Source organism: Lates calcarifer, linkage group LG23 (genome assembly GCF_001640805.2).
Source record: "Lates calcarifer isolate ASB-BC8 linkage group LG23, TLL_Latcal_v3, whole genome shotgun sequence".
NCBI lineage: Eukaryota > Metazoa > Chordata > Actinopteri > Centropomidae > Lates > Lates calcarifer.
The window spans coordinates 17,935,897-17,957,141 of NC_066855.1; the positions used below are offsets into that span (position 1 = coordinate 17,935,897).

Consider the following 21,245-nt stretch of genomic DNA (forward strand, 5'->3'; position numbering starts at 1 on the left):
TTAAGATGAGTGATATCAGCCAGCTTTTCATACCGTGAAGAAAAATCGTTCCCCGAGAGAAAATATCTCAAGTAGCACCCCCTGCTGTTTGGTCAATTCCTTACCAAGAGTCAATTCATATTCTGAGTTGGGACCAAAAAAAAAAAAAAAAACAAATCAATCCAACTGTCATTCTGAAAAGATGAAGCCACAAACCTTGGTGAAACGCTTAAAAAATTCATTGTCTTCTTAAGTGGCGCACAAAATTACGATTGATGCAGGATGATTGTTGTTAAATGGCAGTGAAATCCCTGTTCAGTTTAAGTCAGTCATTTTATTAACAATTCCCCTGAAAAAGTTGCAGACTGAAGCTTTGAACACCTTCCCTGACTCCATAACATTGATTAGTGCCATTTAATACGTCAGGTAATTGCCAAAAATGACCCATTTCAATAACAAAATTACTGCTGTGATAAGGCACAGCTGAATTGCCTCTTGCAGAGGTATTGTGTTGGCCTATTGTGGGATTTCAAATCCAGCCTTCATTGAACTGTCTGTTCTTGTGTCATGTCTGAAGTGGATTTAATGAAGGAAACCAGGAGGAAACTGTAGAGTTTCTCTCAAACCCACATGCAAAGCTCAATACAGCTGAGCAGCTAATTGTAAGTTGTGTGCCTTCAACAGCAAAGATTCCACAGGTTTTCATCCAAACTGAACAAAGCAAAGTTCAGGAATTAGCTCCGCTTGAAGCTGTTGCCATGATTATTCCTGGATGAGTAACACACAAAGATGCAGCTGCTACGTGCCTTTAACAGGCTGTAGCTGTAGGTTAGAACACTTCAAATCAACTTTAATTTTTAATGACCATTTGGAAATGTTTCACCAGCTTTCAAATGCACTTGTCCCTCTGTGTTTGTTACCTGTTTAGGCTTTGGTCTGGAGCAGATTATAAATATCTAGTACAGTTCCATCTACTTCCAAAGTACATAGAGAAGGTGTGAAGATGTAATAACTCAAGCAACACATGTTGTGTAAAGCACGACTTTATTGCATACTTTACTGTGACATTTTTAGAATTTATTATGACATTTCAGTTTTACCTAGAGTTGGTTCAGTTTTAGCCACAGGACAATTTTAACCAGAGGACAGTTTTAGTTGACCTAATTATTTTTGGTGTCTGCTCAGGGCTGTCAGGTCCAAATTTGTCTCTGTAAAAGTCATCTAGGAGCATGTTTCAGGCCATTTGGAGAGGAGTGGTACAGATTTGTTTGGAAAAGTTGACCAAATTGTGTTTGGGCTCTGTTTAGGATTAGGGTTAGGGTTTTGGGTGAGAATGTAACTACAACACCTGTACCAGTCCACTCCAAATGGCCTGAACTATGCTGCTAAACAACTTTTACAGAGACAAATTTAAACCTGACGCTGCCAGTTTTTTTACCCAAAACCCTAACACTACCCTATGCAGACACCAAACATAATTAGATCAACTTTTCCAAATGTTTCACTGCAAACCTGTGCCAATCCACTCCAAGGGGCTTATAACTGTCCTGTGGCTAAAACTTAATGTCCTCTGTATAATACAGTCCTTAGTCTAAAACTGTCCGTCAGATGTAAATTGAACAACCTCTTGTCAAAAGGGAACCACATCTAACTAAAGCTAAACCTCCTCTGGCTAAAACTGTCCTTTGGCTAAAACAGCACCTCCTCTGGTCCCTCTATAACTGACCTGTTCATCTCCCCTTCTCCTCCAGGATCTTGGAGCTGCAGGAGAAAGGCGACCTGGACATCATGAAGCAGAAGTGGTGGCCCCGCACCGGCCGCTGTGACCTCAGCAGCCACGCCAGCGCCCACCCCGACGGCCGCTCTCTCAAACTGCACAGCTTCGCCGGCGTCTTCTGCATCCTGGCTGCTGGCCTGCTGCTGGCCTGCCTGGTGGCCGGGCTGGAGGCTTGGTGGAACAGCAACCGCTGCCGCCAGGAGCAGCCCAAAGAGGTGACCGAGCACAGGGCCCGGCGGACGGGCCAGTGGGGGGAAGACACTGCCACACTCTACTTTAAGGATCCAGCCGCAGACGCGAGCCCCGACTTAGTGGAGCTCCAGTACACCCAGCTGTAGATGAAAGAAGTTTAGAAAACTAGAGCTAGTGTTGGAGAGCTGGGGGACAGAGGGTGGTGAAATAGGACAGAGTAGGTAGATGTGCTCTGTGCCACTTCAGCCCAGGCCACTGATTGAAATCAAATTTGGTCTCTTACTATTATCCCCCCTCCATTTTTTCTTTTATCCGTCCATCGCTTCCCACCCACCTCGTCCTAAACTTACAGAGCTCATCTGTTTTTGTATGGCATACTCCCTAAACCACATAAAGCACACAGTACACTCCTCTTGACCATTACCTTTACTAATACGCTCAACAACAACAGCTTCTCGATCCACTCGGGAGTCATTTTATTTCGCCTTGATGCATACACTCGAGACCTTACAAGCAAACAGTGTCGAATTAGCCCAGCAAGTCAGGATTTGGCTATTGGCATGTCCTGCATGTTTCCCAACAAACCCCCTGCTAAAACAGCTGAGTGCACCCGCAGACTTTAATGATTAATTCCCACAGTGCCGGCTCCGTAACCATTCAAGTGCTTGGTATTGAATTATTGTTATAAACTCATTTTCTACAGTGAGGCTTTGGTAATTTCCTGCACCCAAGGGTTCTGAAAAGAGATTCTAATTAGCAGGCAGGAGAGATCGCTAAGGCAGAGAAGGATAACAGACACACTTAACACTTTTGGACATTTTCCATTCAGTGTCAAATCCTTATGAGACGTCAAGAGTCAAAAAAAAGTAATTTATCACCTTAAAGTGCAGCTCACCCTGGGTTTTAACATTAACAGTAACTTTATCACAGTTGGTCCAAATCATTTGTTGCTGTTGCTAATAGATACTCAAGCTGATATTTTATTCAGTGCCTACCTAATAAAAACCATACAGTAGCCAATTACTAGATCAGTCTCTTATTAATGAAACACACACCACAATAACACCTAAGCTAATAGTTACACCTTCACAGGGTTTCAAGAGGAGAAGCAGTTAATTAAACATTCATGCGCTCTAATCAATATTAATGAAAACTCCTCAAGACAACAATGACTCTAAATGTAATATCTGCACCAAACTGATTTCTTGAGCAGAATGAGCTGTCATCACAACAAAAAGTTTCTTATCAATTTTATCACGTACTTATTATGAAGAGATCTAGCAAAAAACATTGTATATGTCTTAGAGTAACAGTATATAGTCTGAAACTGGGACACCGACTCAACCGTAGCATTCATTAAGGCTACACTTGAACATAAACTGACCTCAGACCTGCTTCCAGACAACAACAACATTCACCTGCAGTGCCAAACACCAACAGACACACCTCATCAGAAACACCCTGTGTGAACTTCAACAGGAAGCAAGCTTTAGTCATGTGACAGGGGAACAAACTGACAGAGAAGCTTTGACGTGGATCCATAAACTAAAGTGTGAGCAGACAGTATACGTTGGGTGTGTCGCGCTTTAGCAATAAGATTTGTCTCCAGCATCCCCGTCCATAACTCCTGGTACTATCACTGTTTCACGTCTTATTGCAAATTATATGTCAATGTGGACACCCGTGTTATCTATCTCCTCTCCTTCTCTCCATCTATCCTTTTTTATTTTTTATTTTTTTATTTACACTTGACTGTCTATGATCTCGTGCAGGTTACTAAGGATTACAGACTGGCAAGGGTTTCTGGTCCATTGACATATAATGACATTACAACTGCTTCATCGGAGGGGAGGAGGGACATTTGGACAGACAGAGAGAGAGGCTGGGATGAAGCAGAAGCTATTGATACAGGTCAGAATAGACCTCCTACACAACTATCAAAAATAAAGACTTAAAAAAAAAAAAGAACATGTACCTTCACCAAGGTCCTTTTGTTTTGTAGAAGGTTTTGGATTCTGGGTCATTGCAGAAGTTCTGAAAAAAAAAACGAAAATATTTAAGTAAATATGAAGAAATATCTAGTGTATGTAACATGCTATGATCTTTTATCTCCAGAGAGCATCGCGGCTAATGTTATCTATTCATTTAACACATGCCAATAATAAAATATCATTTTTATTTGTAGCTTTGCAGGTGAAGTTTTTCTTAATCACAAAGTTTAAATCAGACTTCTTGTTGTTAAAGTTTCTGGTAGCTCATTAAACCCTCCGCCGATAAAACCACTAAAGCTAATTATCAATTTCCTCATCAGAAAATTGAACAGGAAATTATTATTACACAAAGTAGAAAAAACTGGCCCAAATTAATTTGGTCCATGATCTAAAAACAGTCTGATGTTAACTGCAATTGACTGAATTTGGGTTTTCCTGCTCTTTGCAGACGACACAGTATTTAAAGTTTCTAATTAATGGCTGGCCTTGGCTGCTCCATTAGGCACCGACTGTGGGCTTCTGCCAGCTGTCCCACTTTAACACTAGCTCCCCCAATCATTAGAAACCCTCCTGGTTCTTACAGTGCCTTTCTGTTTCTCCTTGCTTTGTTTCAGTTGGACATCTTTAACTGTGTGAACACATTTCATAAGGGATGACTTCTTACCTCATGTTTACCTGTTTTAGGCCTGTTGGGCGAATAAATAAAAGTTACACTGTGATGTGAGTCACAAGAAAACTTGCGAACAAGCTCAGTGCCTTATACTTATTGTAAACAAAACTAATATTACTTGAGATATGTGCTGATGCTGGTGTTTGTTAAAACTAAACCAGCACAAATACTGATCCCTGAATACCAATATTCTTCTATTTAGAATAGAAAGTTAGAAAAGGGGAATATGTGCTAAATTGTGGGTGCTGTTGATATATAGTCAGATTATTTGCAGCCAAGTTATTTAAACAGATTTCAACTGTAAATTGAATTGATCTGACAGATTCTAGATGTGTTGTGAGTTGCTGCCTTTTCAAACTTTCAAACTATGAATATATATATATATATATGGTCAAATTGCTTTCAGTTCTGCAACTGCACTTTAGATTTATCTAAAAACTGATTTGCAGGAAGACCTTATATTGATGTTTGATTGACAGCCTGTTGATGAACATCTATATTGAGCCATTACAAACCGCAATGACAGAAACAGGAAGTGGTTTTTCATTGCTGAGCTAAATCGAAATAGCAAAGGATGAATAAAGGTGATACCAATTAACTAACAGCAAGGATAAAGGGATGGCAGCGTCAATCAGTCCACTGCTTTGGTTCAGACTGAAATATCTTGCCAACTATGTGAGGGATTGATGTGCCTTCAGGACAAATTGGAATAACTTTCGTCTGGCTTTCAATCAAGCATCATCATGAGGTCAACGTTTTAATTCACCCAGTACTTTAGTGTATGATCAAATACCTGCAGAACTAACGACATTCCCATCAGCCTCAGACATGTAGCATTTAGCTCGCATTATCATTTCCTACTGCAACTTTAATGATAGTAAGAGGTAAGCAGACTAATAACTGGCTTTATGTGGATAACCAGGTTTGAACCAGAAGGTTAATTAGACTACTTAGCGTCATATAAGTATAGAGACATATAGAGCTAGATTGCATTATTTTTCAGTTATCATCAAAGCGCGTATCCTACTCTGTTCAAGTCTTTTTCAAAGAGCTTCAGTCAAACTTTACTGAACCAAATTAATTGGCTTCAATCTTTAATCATCAGTGGCCACAGGGAGAATACATGTCCACTTTAGAGGAGGTTACCGTGCAGCACAGCACATCAGACTTTACTTTCAACTTCCACTCTTCTTACAGTGAGATATCAAAGGCAGCCTGTCACAAAAAAAAGAGTTCTGTGCTAAAGGGTTTAAATGTTTCAAAGGGCCACTTGAATCCAAAATGAACCAGAAACAACTAGAAACTGTTCTTATCGCACTTGAGCACAACCCACTCAACAGTTGCAAAGTAGCAGGAGAGGGTGATTTAAACCCCCCCCCCACACACACACACACACACACACACACACACACTCTCCACCCCCCACTGGGAGCACTCATTAAAAGAGCTGTTTGTTTTCCAAATTAATAGACGCTTTCAGACAGCTTTTGTTTTCTTCCTCTCCACTTACATCACCAGACCGTCTTTAACGACCGGCTGAGGTTTAATCCCATGCATTTATTTATTTAGGCTAGCTGCCAGTTTGACGCTGCTGAAAACATATTTTAATGAGGTGCCAGTCCACTGAAACAATAACCTGTACTGAGATGTTTTAATTGGCTTTGAGAGGAGCTTTTTGAGACTGGAGAGGGATCATTCAAGCCTGCTCAGGCCTCATGGATAAACACATTGTATGTTTATGTGTTCCTTAAAGGCTTGAATAAAGGCTAAAGACAGATGCTTAGCCTTAGCTCTTCTCCACCACAGGGTATCAAGATGCACGGAGACTCAGAGGTTTCCTCAAGAGTGCTCTCACATGCTGTGTTTTGTTTTAGCTATTATATGGTTTAATAGGTATGTTTCATAGGAAGTCTTCTCATCACCATCCTACCTCAAAATAAAGACTCAATATTGAAGGCATTGTCATCTTAAGAGCAAACATTTTACTTACTTATTTTATTTCTGCTAAGGTTTTCATTTGTTGCTTTCCTGCTGATCCTCCTGGGAGGGAGGAATTTGTGGACCTGACCTGTAGTTTACATTTATAATTTAACTTTGCACATTTTTATATACCAATCATTTCTTTAGATTCTTTAAATTCAGGTGTTTTCAGGCTAGGGAAGATTAGGAAATACATTTTGAAAATCAGTGTACAAATTTAAAAACATTCACTGCTAGAATTTAGTTCCTGGTCAAATCGAGACATATGATATATATAAATGCTTTTAAATGTATAAAAATGTAATGGATTAAAGTTATAATCCTAAAGATTTCATTCCTGGCAGGTGCAGTTTAATATCATAGATTGGTTCTGTTAGAACCACACGTGCTGTATTTTGATTTCTGGGGGCAGCAAAGATGCTTTTAGCAACATCTTTGTCAGGAATGCAACAGAGTGAGGACATCTTGTGTATCTAGAAGATTCATAGCCTCCTTGTGATCTGCTTATAAAAACTGCCAGAAACTACTAAAACTGATGATAGTGAGCAGTAACCTCAGAGCTAACCTCAGCCTATGGCTGCTTCACAATAAAAAACACACTGTGTTTCACCATTCAGACACTTAATGTGAAGCAGCAGCGGCAGAAAATGTTGAATGTGCTGATACAGTGTTTGGAGAAAGAGTGAACAGTGAGGCTGCTATCAAACTACTAACCATAATATTTAAGTACAAACAGGTATCAGTTCCTTGTGTTTTACCTCGTGGTGATGAAAATCCCACTGGGGAGACAAACTCTGCCAGTAACGACGAAAACTAAGATTATGTCCACACTAATACAATCTCCGTCCAGACAAGTACTTTGGCTCCATATGAATGATCTCCATCCACACTAACACGCCTGAAAACTCATATCACATGACCATTCACACACACACACCGGGCGTGAGCATGCCAGTATAAACAGGAAGTAGATTGTTTACTATGCAGTCAGAAAATACTACGAACAACAGCAGCTAACAGACACCCAGGTCAGCAACGATTATAATTCATTACCCATGTTACATTTACCATTGGTAGTCGAGGCTGAAATGGGTCACGTGATGGGTGTGAAAAAAGCTCCTAAGAGTTATCAAACTAAAACAGGCCCAGCAGCGTTTCCAAAAGTCTCTGTCTTAGGGGCTTGAAAGTAGGAATAGTTTGGATGCCAGCAACCGTAGCAACAGCGATGCTTTTTAAAACTAAGTTAGTTTGGATGTAGCTTATGATATAAAGAGGTCATAACAAAACACTGACTGTAACTCACATCAGAAATGGAGTTTTATATAACGAAAATCTTGAGGATTATAATTTGAACTTCCTGGGGCAGGACGTGGTGGGGATTTGGGGGGGGGTGGCATGACTTCATTATCTATTAAAAACCTGGCTCCAGCCATGCTCCTGATAACACTGCAACATAAGGGAATATGTGTGTGGTATTAATATACAGTGTAAATGTGTCATGTGCATTGTTCTGAATATCACTTGTGTCACTGTTCCTGAGTTACTGTGACTAATATCATTGTACCTCTGAGTTAAAGTGAACCCAATGCTGGAGCCAAGTTCAGGAACTATAACTGACTTTATGTGTTTTGTTGTAAAGTGACTGACATCAACAGGCTGCACTGAGCACAGCACACACATGTAAAGAATCTGGATCCAGATGCCAGAGCCTCACTTGAGATGCGAGTCACGCCTCCTGTCTCTCTCTTTACCCCTTGTCTTTTACCTTCCCATGACCCAGTGTACTGAAGCAGACCTGCGGTTCAACAGGGAAACACTCAAGTGTCTATTAATACCTAACAAGTATGCATGGCTGCAGTCAGCGGGAGATGCAGCGTCAGCCGATGTTTTGATTAAATTGGTCTGATAGGGAACCAATTCTCCGATCCTCCAGCACAGAGTGTACCGGCTCCAAGGGCAGAGAGGGGAAAAAAAATACACCACAAAGGGGAAAGAAACACAACTGAGCATATTTTCAGTTTCAGTTAAATAAATATATCTAGAGGGTACGCCAAGGGGGTGAATTTCCAGCCAGAGATTTTACTCTAGTGCTTGAAAATATAAATGTGAATGAACAGCATCCAAGAACCAGAAGTCTTTCAAATAATCCTGTTTTCATGCAAACAAACTAAAGAACATTCAGCCTCTAACAGCTTTACAACAAACTACCTTCAGTCAGTTTGGCTCCAGGATTGTTTTTCTCTAGACATCAAACCTTTAATACTCACTGGCCAAGTTTGATTTCAAAGTGCATGTCCAAATTGGTTTCTGTGGCCTCAGTTCCCACTGGGCTCTCCAAACCAAATGACAAACAGAAACAAGAGTCTGTCTATCAGCTGATGTGCTGATAACAGTCCAAACAAAGGCCACCTCCAAAAACAATGACAGATTGAGAATGCATGGAGCACCAGCAGACCTGAAACAGTCTGAGAAACCGGCCCATCGCCAATCTCAGCCTCTGTGTCCCTCCTCCCTCCTCTCCTCCCTCCCCCTGTCTCTCCTCTGTCCTCCTCCACCCCCCACTCCTCCTCTTATAGGACAAGGAGGTGAATCTGGAACAGGTGCATCGTCGTATGAACAGTCTTTTGGACGAGGACTTGGCCCACAAGCAGATCCCCGGCCCCTCTATCGAGATCTCTGCGCTGGACATCGGCAGCATGCAGCCCAGCCAGGCCTCTCTGGTGCCGGGGCCGGAGTCCGTGCGGGACTACCCGCCCTCGGGCCTCGCTGTGACCACCTTCCTCCCCGGGGAGGGGGCGCCACCTCCTCCTCTTCCCCACCCTCACCATGGGGGGACCCTAGGCAGGACGCTACCCCCATCCCAGGTCCCTGGCAGCACCACGTTGCCCCCGCACCACCCGCTCAGCAGCACCAGCCTCAGCGGCACCATGCAGTGCAAACACAGGGCTCCCAACGGGGGGCTCTTCCGGCAGAGCCCTGGCAAGACACCCATGCCAATGTCCTACCAGGCAGTCTCCGCAGGACCCATACCCGAAGCCATTGAGGCCACCCACAGTACATCCATATAGTGATTGGGGGAGGGGGAGGGGGGAGGGTTGGGATAGGACAGGGTCAAACTGCATCAACAATAAGTCGTTCCCTGGACTTTGGTCCAGTTCTGGATGTGAGGGGGGTTGGGGATCTATAGAGGAAAATTATTATAGAAGGTAAAAAAAAAAAACATAATGTACAAAGTAAAAAGATTTTGTATCTCACTACCTGTTCAGAAAAGCCGATGTTACAGAAAAAAAAAAAAACGGGGGGGAGGCGGGTGGGTAGGCAGGTGTAATTTTTCTCTTGTACATATCTGTAAATACCAAGAGAACGAAGTGAGGTTAAAGTGTATTTTGAATATTCTCAATTTTTGAAGTTGAGTTATAAAAAACAAACAAAACGAGATAAAAAAAAAATATATATATACATTGATGAAAACGTTATGACTGTTTGAATGGCTTTGTAAATTTTGTTCAATATAAAACAATGACGCGAAATTCATTGTGATTGTTTTCTAAGTGCCGAAATTAAACGATGTCTCTCCACAACTCATCGATGTAAACGACTACCCATGATGCACCGCTGTAGGGACATTTTAGTGTTGGACACCTACTGTTATGCACCTCTGTACCAACCCTATATATATCTTCAGCATTGGACGAAAATAATCACAATATTTTGTTTTTTTTTTCATTTGTATTGAATATATAATATACATTGTTCTTTTCCAATCAAAAGTCTACATTCATTTTCTTACTTCGACTGTAAATGGTGTATCATTCAACACTGGGGAGTGGGGTGGGGTGGGGTGGGGGGTTGTGGGGGACGACACAAGTGGATTTTTATCTGGTTCATATTTTACACACAGCTGAGTGGTTTGTTTTTATAGTTTATTTGGCACCAGTACTGTCCAGGTGAGGAGTTTCAGTTTGTAAAGAGGGGGAAGAAAGAGCCAGAGGGGAGGAGGCAGAGACTGTTAGTCTGCGATCACACCTGACACTGGGTTTTTTTTGTTTTTTGTCCATTTCACAAGTGAAATAATGATTCTGATCATTTTTTTGTACTTGTATCCAACAGCTTATCACATGGCTAATCAAATGGTATAACCCAGATACAAGTTAACATGGTGTGCATGGTCAGTGTTAAAACCAACATGTCCAAAGACCAGAAAACTAGTTCTGAATTGGCTGCCAGACCAAACTCTCTCAGACTGGTTTATAAGGCTAGTGGCATCTCAACAACTTTGGAAGAAACCATCTTTATCACTTCAGGATGAAGCTCAATTACTGTCAAAATTTTCACTGTAAAATATCTCAACATTTACTTTCCACCTGACTTTTCTTATAGCACCACCACCAGCAGGATGACATTTTCAGTTAAGAGTTAAACATCCCAGCAACTAACAACAACATAACATTGTCATTCTGAACAGTAACTGATAGGTTACTAGGTGTATATCTGTAGTGCTTTTTGTTAGATACTTATCAGTACTTGCATCAACCTCCACAGTTTTACTGGGAAGAGTAGGCACATCAAAAATGCCAGATGTTAGCAGTTCAGACCAATGAGACACTAGTACAAATTTAAGGGTGGAAAAAAAAGAGTGTGAAACATGAAATAGAAAATATGGGGCTAAACAGTTGAATCTGAAACAACTTGAGTTGTTCTAGTTGGTTTTGATCACCTATCCCAACAACAGAAACATCCACAACAAAGCATATTTGTCTGTTCCTTTAAGAGACAACAAATCTCCATCTGAAATGATTGCATTTCCAGTACTACTGGCCACCATTTTGTTGTCATTCCTAGTTACCAATAATGCATGCCTCCTGTGAGAGGACCAACCCTTAATTTTGTGCCAAGTGAAGGAGGAACCGCAGCAGAGTTCAGACAAACAGGACCTGGTGTGAACACAGTGTAACAGTCTCTGGAATTTTTTGTTTGTTATATTTAACCTGAAGAAAAAGAGTCTTGTAGAAAGAATTATCAGCTATATAAGATATGTCTTTAATTTTTTATACTAGAGAATTTAATGTTAAACACTTGTATACAGGTTTTTCTCCTGCAAAGCAGTGCAGTTATTTTAATCAGAGAGAGTGAGAGAGTGACAGAGAGAGGCCTCATATTCCCACAAGTCATTCCTAATGAGATCCATTATCACCTGCAGGGATGACAGAGGGTGTCATTATCCAAAGTGCAATCAGAGGCTAGTGATGGTGGAGATTCTGCAGGTGCCATACCTCAACTGCTTGTAATATAGAGGGAATCTGATTATGTTTGCTAAACACTAGATTGTTTTTCTCTATGGAATACTGTATGATGAACCTTTATAGAAAGCTATTTTCAACAGGAGATATAAAACCACACACTTTACCCCTCCTTTTGCTTTCATAAGTGCAATTACTGCGCATTTATGGGCCTAATGAGTTTTGACTTCATTTTCATTTACTAGATATTGGCTGTTTGGAAACATGTTGATCGCACACAGTAGAGTTTTCATTGAACAGCCAGGCTCCAGATAGAAGCAGACCGGCTCGCCTTTGAAGGGTTTCCTGTTCTAAAAAATGTCATAGTTTTACGTCAGCTGAGGAAACTGAATGATCCTAACTTGTCAGAATGAAGGGCTCTATTCTTAAAAGTCAATCTGAAGACAGGAAACCAAACAAGATATTACTGATGACATATCGTCAGTCAGTAAGAAGGTAAACTTAGTGGTTCATTGACAGAATTGTGATTTCAATGATTAAAAAAAAAAACTACTGCTAAAAAACTGCTAATGCTAACTGACTTTGTCCCAACAAAATGAATTCCCAACAATATAAACAAAACAACAATGCATTAATAACTGAATTGCCAACATGAACGTCTACATTGAACGATGCTGCAAAACCTAGGACTATATTCAATAACCATCAGGGAAGGGAATGTCTAGGGTTAGTAAACTAAAACACTTGGTTAGGGTTAATTAGGGTTTGCCCAGTTGTTGAGCTCAGAACTCCATGTATTACTTTATGACTCAGTCACAGCTTTTCCTATGAATGAATGGGTGAAACATTTCCATAGACTCTGGATCAGTCAACTGCTCAGTCTATGGAAATATTAGACTTTAGGCCCCCATCACACTGGATGATTTTTGGCTGTCCCTAATGACAGATAATAGTTCTAAGAGAAATGTGGTCACAAGTTGTGATCATCAGTCCACAACGGTGATGCTAAATCTGACTGAGACACATCCACCAACTCCTGATGTGGAGGTTTGGGGACCAAAGACAACCTGTGTCAGAAGTATAGGACCAAATTCTCACAGTGTGACTGCTGCTATGACACCAACTAACAGAAAAAGATGCAGAATACACTGGCAAGCTAGTATTAGTGCTGTATACTGTGTTTATGTCTTTGCATCTGTTAGGTTTACATTGTACCTCTGCTATTCACCAGATGTTAATCACAGCATCTGACATGGCTCTGATATCACTCTGAAAATACCTCTGAAGATACAACCTTTTGCTGGATAATTTGGAAAAGTAGTAACATTTGTACATTTTACCTTTAAGCTTGTTTAGTGAACCAACGAATCATTGGGTAATGTATGGAGTCCTGAGGTCACAAAAAGGGCATGGTCAGAGTGTATGGTTTGGGTTACTCAAACAAAATTCTTGGTTAAAGTTAGGAAAAGACCATAGCTGCAGTTAATAAAAAGCTATGCTAAATGCTAATTCTAAGTCATGATGGGACACAGACTCCTGCACAGTTTCCTGCACATTCTTACTTATTTTCCAACATAAAGAACACACTCGCCCTTCAGTTGCACTGGATGGTAAATTGTCCAACATGGAATTCATTCTTAGTGAGACTGAGCTGATTTAGAAGCAAAATTAACTCCATTCCCTACAATGATAAAAACCAGTTTAGCTGTTGATCGTAGGACCAACACTGTTTTTTCTGGATGCATTAAATCTGAGTGATTAAACTTCTTAGAAAAGGTTTCGTGTGTTAACTGTGGATCCAGATGTTTAACGTGTGGTCGTTGCTCGACTGTCCCAAGCGGACACGGCACCATCACTTAATTTCTCCTGTTCAGAGAATCATGGTTATATTATCTCCAATGACATGACGTAAAATCTACCACGTTTCATTCTGTCTGAAAATGGACGAGCAGAAGAAAAGCAGACTTCAGTTCAGTGTATGGGAGGATTTTTAGTGTCTGCTGGACCATCAATCTTGGACGCACCTCTCACCTGAACAGACTCTACATGGATGTTTTCTAACTGTGTCAGTAGTTGCTCTTGTGAACCCACTTGCTTTTCACACTGTGCTCCACAACACGATGATGGACAGACTGAGAGTGAGGACCCTGAGGTTGTGATTGGTCTGTGTGCCGGGGCAGCTCCATGTGTCACCCCCTTTACGTTTAAAACTCCAGCGCCCCGTCAGAAGATGAAAACATGAACTGTCATAGCATATAGTCTGTCACAGTACATCTAAGGGAGACCCTTATTTTATTTATGAATATGCTGCTTGGAGTTTCTTAATCTTTAATAAAGAAATATGATTTACACATTTGTTTCTAATGTTGTTTAATGACAGCAGAAGTTCTGTATTTATGGCTATTCTACATAAGATATTTAATCATTCTGTAAATCTGAATGTTAATCATTAAACTGTTGCTAGGTAAGCACCAGTGGTGGAATTATTCATATCGTTTACTTAAGAGTAAGTAGCAATACCGCAGTATTAAAATAAGAAAACTGAAACTAAAAGTACTGTATTCAAAATTTTACTGACGTAAAAGTATTACCAGCCAAATCTATATAACATTTTATTGTTGACTCATATTACTGACTAATTAAGCAGCATTTAAATCTTTTCAAGCTACAACTTCTAGAAATGTGGTAATAAGTGAGGTAGCGTAACTTTTCAGGTAAGAAATATCTATCAGAATGGAGAACTAGTCGAGTCATGAGTCCTAAAAATCAGGCCTTGAGTCTGATTGCTGGATTCCAGTACTACACCACTGCACCCTAAGGCATGACAGCCCCTCTGTCAATGCACACTGCATTTAAAGTTTTCCCTTTGGCCCAAATTTCTTGACCTTTGTCATATTCAATCTTGGAAACTACTGATCACTTCCTTCTGTATGTTCATTAGTCAAGCATGAAGATCACATTTCAGTGAAATTTAAGGTGTATAAAGGACAGATATTTCTATTTAACAAATGTTTTGAAACAATCAAAATCTTCAATTTGTTAGTCTCTAACCAGTACCATCCACCATGGATGTATGGATGGGACCGGATGATGGGTGAGAGGCGGGGTACACTCTGGACAGATCACCAGTCCATCACAGGACCAACATATGTAGACAAACATTCATTCATCACTCACATTCACACCCACAGTCAATCTAGAGTCACCAATTAACCTAACCTGCATGTCTTTGGACAGTGGGAGGAAGCCAGGAGTGTTAACTGGTTCCCACAAAACTAAATCTTACAAACTGTCAGACAAATACATTTTTTTCATTTTTCAAAAACACTACATCATCGGTTCCTTTATTTACCTGTTGTGTAAAATCTTAGGCAGTAAGTCTCTAGATTTTCTCATCTGCAGTGTAAATGGACTGTACTTATATAGCGCTTTTCTAGTCTTTTCAACCACTCAAAGCGCTTCACACTACAGGTCACATTCACCCCAGTCACACACACATTCATACAGCACCTCTATACAACAGTGCTTTCTAGCACATATACACACATTCACACACCGATGACACATCAGAGGCAGTTTGGGGTTCAGCATCATCTACTTCGGCATGCGGACTGGAGGAGCCGGGAATCGAACCACCGACCTTCTGATTGGTGGGCGACTGCTCTACCTCCTGTGGCTCAATGTTCACTTTTGCCTTTGTTGTAATACTAACAAAGTTAATATTATTAAATTATTTTTAAAACTTAAATTTAAATGAAGAGTTTAAGGAACACTCTCCATGCAGTTCCTGGGTTTAACCTCAGCAGAGAAGAGTTATTTCCATTTGTGCCAAGTTAGAGATTTATCTGACCAGACATCCTGCTGTTTTCAAAGCAAAGATACTTCCACTGAGCATTAAGTGGAGCGACTGCACACTCAGCAACCAGGTTCATACTGATTTTACCTGAATCCAAATGAAAGTTTTTTTTTTAAATGGATTTTTCTCTTCAGGCCTCAAGGCACTAAACTAGAAAATCTGAAATGATGTGCAGACTCTTGATATTTGCTGTACACCTCATCCTCATGACTGAGGTGGAATCAATAACCGATCAGAGCTTCTACCTGATTTTGTGGACAGGACTCTGTGGTCAAGTGGAGAATCTCTGCAGGAACCTAAATGTTGTTTCAGATCAATTAATCAATGCCTTCCTGCTTTTGATAAGAGCTTCCTGTCTAAATGTTAATCTAAAACAGATGCAGCTTAAAATTATGTCTTAAAAACCTTGATTCAAACTCACTAGAGGTCAAACAGCAGCCTGAGGCACCTTCAGCAGTTCCTCTAATGGCCTTTAGCTGGTGCTCCAGTATAAATCTAAAAACTGTGTTGATTTGAAGAGACAAAGCCCAAAATTCTCTTTAGAAATACACAAGTTCTTTTTCCCAGTTAAATTTGGTTGCCAGAGGTATTTTTCACTTTTTGTAATTTGTGGCAACTGTGAGAATTAAAAAAAAAAAAAAAAAACAACAACAAGAAAGACCTGACATTTGAGAAGCTGGAAAAAGAAAATATAATCATTTTTACTTGAAAACTGATCAAAACATTTAATTGATCATAGGTGCTGATTAATCTCCTGTGGATTGACTGTACATAACTGATCTATCATTATCATTATCTCTGCTCTCAGATCACATCTAAGACAATACATATTGACCAGTCCACAACATGAAAACCACTGACAGGTGAAGTGAATAACATTGATCAGTCTGGTTACAATACAGCGCTCTGCTGGCACCCTTTCTGGTCCTGACATTCATCTGAATGACACTTTGACATGTACCACCCATGAGCCTTTGGGGGTTTAACTGTTTGATTCACTGAGTTTTCTCAGCCTCTATCTAGTGGCCAATAAAGAAACTGCAGCTCGAGGCCACGCTGTCCTTCAGCTGTCCTCACTGCCACCGTGTGCGAGTGAACATAAGACGATGTTCTTAGTATTTATGACTATGTTCTGTGCTGTGGAATCACATCATTACCTCAGTACGTACAGCGCCACTACACAATACTGAGCCAGTGACAGAGTGTCCTGTACAGGGAAAGACATTTCTGTGGCGCATACATGAATTCTTGTGCTTTTCACAGTTTCTCGCCTTCCCTCTCCCTCTCTGCTGCATCCTGCCATCAGCGCGCCTGGCAGAAAACATCCTCTGCTCTGTCAATTAGGGGGGAAGATTTAGTGTGACGCACCGGGAGGAGGAATTGAACCGACACACTGGGACGTGCAGGATGTCAGCTGTCCCCTGGCTTTAAACTCATCCGCACCATGTTTTGCTGTCACTACTCTGACTGCCTGGATAGATAGCTGGTTGGACAGCTGACTTGACTAAATGGTTACATGGCCGCCTGGTTTGCTTAGAGACTAACAAGCCAAAGGAGAGGATATCTGAGTGGTAAACTGGCAAGATGCCTGGTTGGCGCAGTGGTTCGTTGAGTGGTCGGACAAATGACTGAGTGGCTCCTACACGAAGTGGCGGGTGACACTGGAGCTGAGAGATGTCTTTGGATGAACCCGTGCTTGCTAAATGACAGCCAGACAGATGGATGGATGGATGGATGAATGGATGGCAGCAGACCAGATTATCCCAAAGACAAATCAAAGACGAGAGGGAAGAAAAACAAGAAGCCCAGACTTTCCTCTCTCTCCTCTTTGTGTAGCTGTATTTATCACTTTTTCAACATCGATTACACCCAAAACCTTTTGTTACCCTGTGGCAAAACCCTGCTAAAAATCTACATGGATTATCTGCTTTCCGTGTACTGCTTAAGTTTCAGAGCACTTGGAGCTGTTAGTGCGTTTATATGACACATTCCTCCTCCTCTTCCCTGCTGCTGAGTTGTGCCTTCTGGATAAAACACCTCATTACTCACTTTACCTCCAGCAGCTGGAAGAAATAAAAGCCAATATGAATGTGAAGGTCCAGTTGTGCCGGGCAGTTATGGGCCATTATATAGTTACAGGCCCGAGCTGCTGTCACACAGGGAGATGGGTCAGTGTCTGTAAATCAAAGGACAGACAGCGTGAAGTCGCTCGGTTGTGTTAACATAGCAGAGCTGTGCACATGAAATACCGAGCAGGCTCTGGAGGCACACAGGCATGAAATGGAGGCCGGTCTGCCGCTATAAATATGCAGATTCACTAAAAGTGCAGCAAAAGTCCTGCCATCACTGCCCTCAGTCCAGCAGAGATGGGGCTAAGGAGGACAAATTAAACCTGCTTTAAGCTCTAATGACAAGATGTAGGATGTTCTCTGTCAGCACTAATTTGCACCTATTATCACAAATGTAAGCATCTTTTAATCTTTTAACCAATCCACATTTCCTGAATCCTCAGTGACAAGGTTCAAAAATATTCTGCCTGCCAGAATAGTGGTTTCCAAACCCCAGCCTGTGAACTAGAGCCAGGCCACAAAACATTTGCTACCAAGCCACAAGGGAACTGTATGGCCTGGGCAAAAACGCTGAATCTATCTTAACCGCTTTCTAAGTAACCAGTCCATCATCACACACATTTTCAAATCAGAGTGAGGCGTGTCACATGAGTACAACAGAGCAGCTCGAGTTGTCTGCCTGAACTAGCTCGCAACCGAGGCTCCATTAGGTTAAAACCGAGTACACTGCTGGACTGTGTATGGCCATGCAGAGCGTCTCTCTCCTGCCGGGCTGCTGATAACTCACCATAACTCGCCACTCTGCAAACACCTCACACCAGATCTGAGAGTTTCCAAGCCAACAAACACAAACAAGTCATGCTACCTGATGACATGATACAAAGTGTTTGCACCAAATCATTTTAACAGAACGATGGCCAATCAGAAAAGTCTGACAGCCTGCTGACGGTCTGTGCATGTCTTTCCATGTCTGTTGCAGTCCAGCCTAAAAGGTGTTCTTATCAAGTGTGTTTTTAAACTATTGATTGTTTATTGGTCTCTATTTGTCCAGCTGCTCTTTATGGAAGTACTGCTTATTTGTGTTCTGCTGCTTTACAAGCCTTTGAAAGTCTGCATACACTGAACAGTGGATGTTATTGTATTGTTGGATAAAGGTTTCGCTGCGTTGCGTGATTTGTTCATGTCTGCCTCTGCTGCTTTTGTTGTCATTTCAGCTCCCTGCTGTCCTGCCGTTATATTTATTAACCTGTCACGTCACTGGTTTTAGAGCATCTTCCTCAAGAACTGCTGACTGGTTAACACTGACACATTACATGTACACGTGAAGAGACTGTATTGTTTCATCTGTTATATTCAAATTCTATAATACTTGAAAATATCACGTGGTTTACTCTAAAAGAAAAAATGCTGTCTTTTCTGATTGGTTAAAGCACACTTAGAATTTAAATATTAACCTCACAATATACATCTATAAATTCAAATATTTAAGTCCTGACTGAAAATTACTGTTTTCTCTGTGTTTAATATGTGGTACCATGCAACCAAGAGCTGCTTGATAATAACCCTATTTACTCTGTCTATTTATTGGTTATGATAATAAAAGACACATTAAATATTTGTATTTAGGGGACAGCTCTGAGCCAATTGGTCTAATGATTGGTGGTTTTTTTTTTTTTTTTAGAACAACACAGACAGTTTAGGCCTAAATGATAATTCCTGGCTCAAACACATTCTCAACACCACATCATCACTCATTCAGGAGGGGGGGGGGGGGGGTTCCAACAGGGAAGAAGAAATTTCATGCTCTCACCTCCTCCGTTAAAATGCTTGTTATTCTTCCTTTCTCTACGTTTCAACGTCTCCTCTCTGTCCTCGGTCAGTCTGTCTCTACCACTCCGCCTCCTCCTTCTCTTCTGGATCGCTGCTGCCATCTGCACAGGACAATCTTCCACAGAAGTTTCTGTTGGAATGACAAGAACAGTGAAAAAGCTGTGGTAAGACGGTGAAAATAGGCCGTGAAGTCACTCAGATAAAGAGGGATCATCCTCTAGGGAACAGCAGCCACAAATCACTTCTGTGCTGACAATGACATTGTTTATTGTTCAATATGGATTCTAGGGGCAGTGATAAGTTTCTATCCATTGTGAATGGACCCTGGAGGAGCAGCCTGGCATCACCTGCTGAGCTACAAAGATTTAAAAGACGCCAGAAAAAGCTCAACTTTATGCAAATGTCCTCACAAGGTGACTGACAATGAGATAAGAGCAAGTTATTCACCACTCTGCTCAAGAAGCGTGGGGATTGTTTCCAGCACAGATAGAGGACCGCTATGCTAACCAGTCTCGCTAGCTCAGGGATCAGTATTAAAACAAAAAACAAACACCTTCCTTGTGTGTAAAGCAACTGACCAACACACACACAGAGCTACAGGCCACAGAGACTGCATGTTGGAGTAGTAAATTAAATGATCACTTGAAGTAAGGAGTGCACATTAACAAGACACTCAAAGCACTAACAGGTACGAAGATTTTACAAACTATGTGTCAATCCTTCAAATTTCTTCACTAAGTTTGTCCTGTTTCTGTTCTTCCTCAACATTACACAACATTGCATACAAACAAACACTTGGTCCAGTACTATTTGTAGCTGCCAAAACCCAGATCTGCACCACTGGAGCCCAGTCTGAGCCGTATACCACCTGGATGTTCTCCTAAATCCCATTCTTCAGACGGATTACACCTTCCAATCCGAGGAAACCACCTCCAACCAAACAAATCCTCAAAGGAGACATTCACCACACGCTGATGTAACTGTGCCTCAACTATTACACCACTGTTAGAGCTGCACAACACTGCCAAGGGAACAAAAAAGATGCTACACAAAACATATTTTTTTGCTGATTGCAGTGCTTTTGACAAACTGAGACGCCTGCACAGTTGTCTCTATAGTATTTATCATTCAGCTCTGATAAAAGGAGTAAAAGATGAGTTGAGGAGGGTTTTTTTTTTTTTTTTTTTTGAAAAAAAGAATGAAAGATTATTGCTGACAGGTAATTTAATTTGCACAGCAGGAATTTGGGTCAAAGCACCACATCTTGTTTAAGCAGCTGTCAGAAACATCCTCTCCTCCCCTTCTGTGAATTTAAAAGTTGAAATCATCAGTCTTTATATTCGGTGAGGTCTGAGCCCTGTCTGTCTGTCACTGTGTAAACCAGTGAAGGTGTGAAATATGGTTAACGAGCAGGCGCACCACCATAATAACACCTCGACATGATCACAAATTCAGTTGCACAGAGGCTCATGTATGTTATTCATTTTCACCTTCTGACCTCAGGTAGTGTGAACAGAGAAACAGGTCTTATACAAGAGCAGGGGCTTTTGTTCTGAACTTTCTTTGTTTTGTGACAGGGCTGAAACTAGTTTTCAATTAATCAAAATCATCAGCAAGTGTTTTTAAAACCAATTAATTGTTTTGAGTACTTTCTGAAAGTG

At 41.0% G+C, this 21,245-nt stretch overlaps 1 protein-coding gene and 1 long non-coding RNA gene across 2 annotated transcripts in view; one reads left to right on the forward strand and one right to left on the reverse strand.

The window, feature by feature from the left end:
* The window catches only part of grid1b (glutamate receptor, ionotropic, delta 1b), a 486,702-nt gene extending 476,290 nt beyond the window's left edge, over positions 1-10,412 (forward strand). The window contains 2 exon segments of the mRNA XM_018666587.2: positions 1,731-1,971; positions 9,166-10,412. Coding sequence (XP_018522103.1) covers positions 1,731-1,971; positions 9,166-9,657 — 733 coding nt within the window. The 3' untranslated portion in view covers positions 9,658-10,412.
* Positions 2,006-19,847, reverse strand: LOC108876828 (uncharacterized). The gene is made up of 3 exons (XR_001960038.2): positions 19,565-19,847; positions 3,924-3,982; positions 2,006-2,088 (listed from the first exon to the last, which is right to left on the reverse strand). It is a non-coding gene; the product is annotated as an uncharacterized LOC108876828 (long non-coding RNA).
* Positions 19,848-21,245: the final 1,398 nt, after the last annotated feature.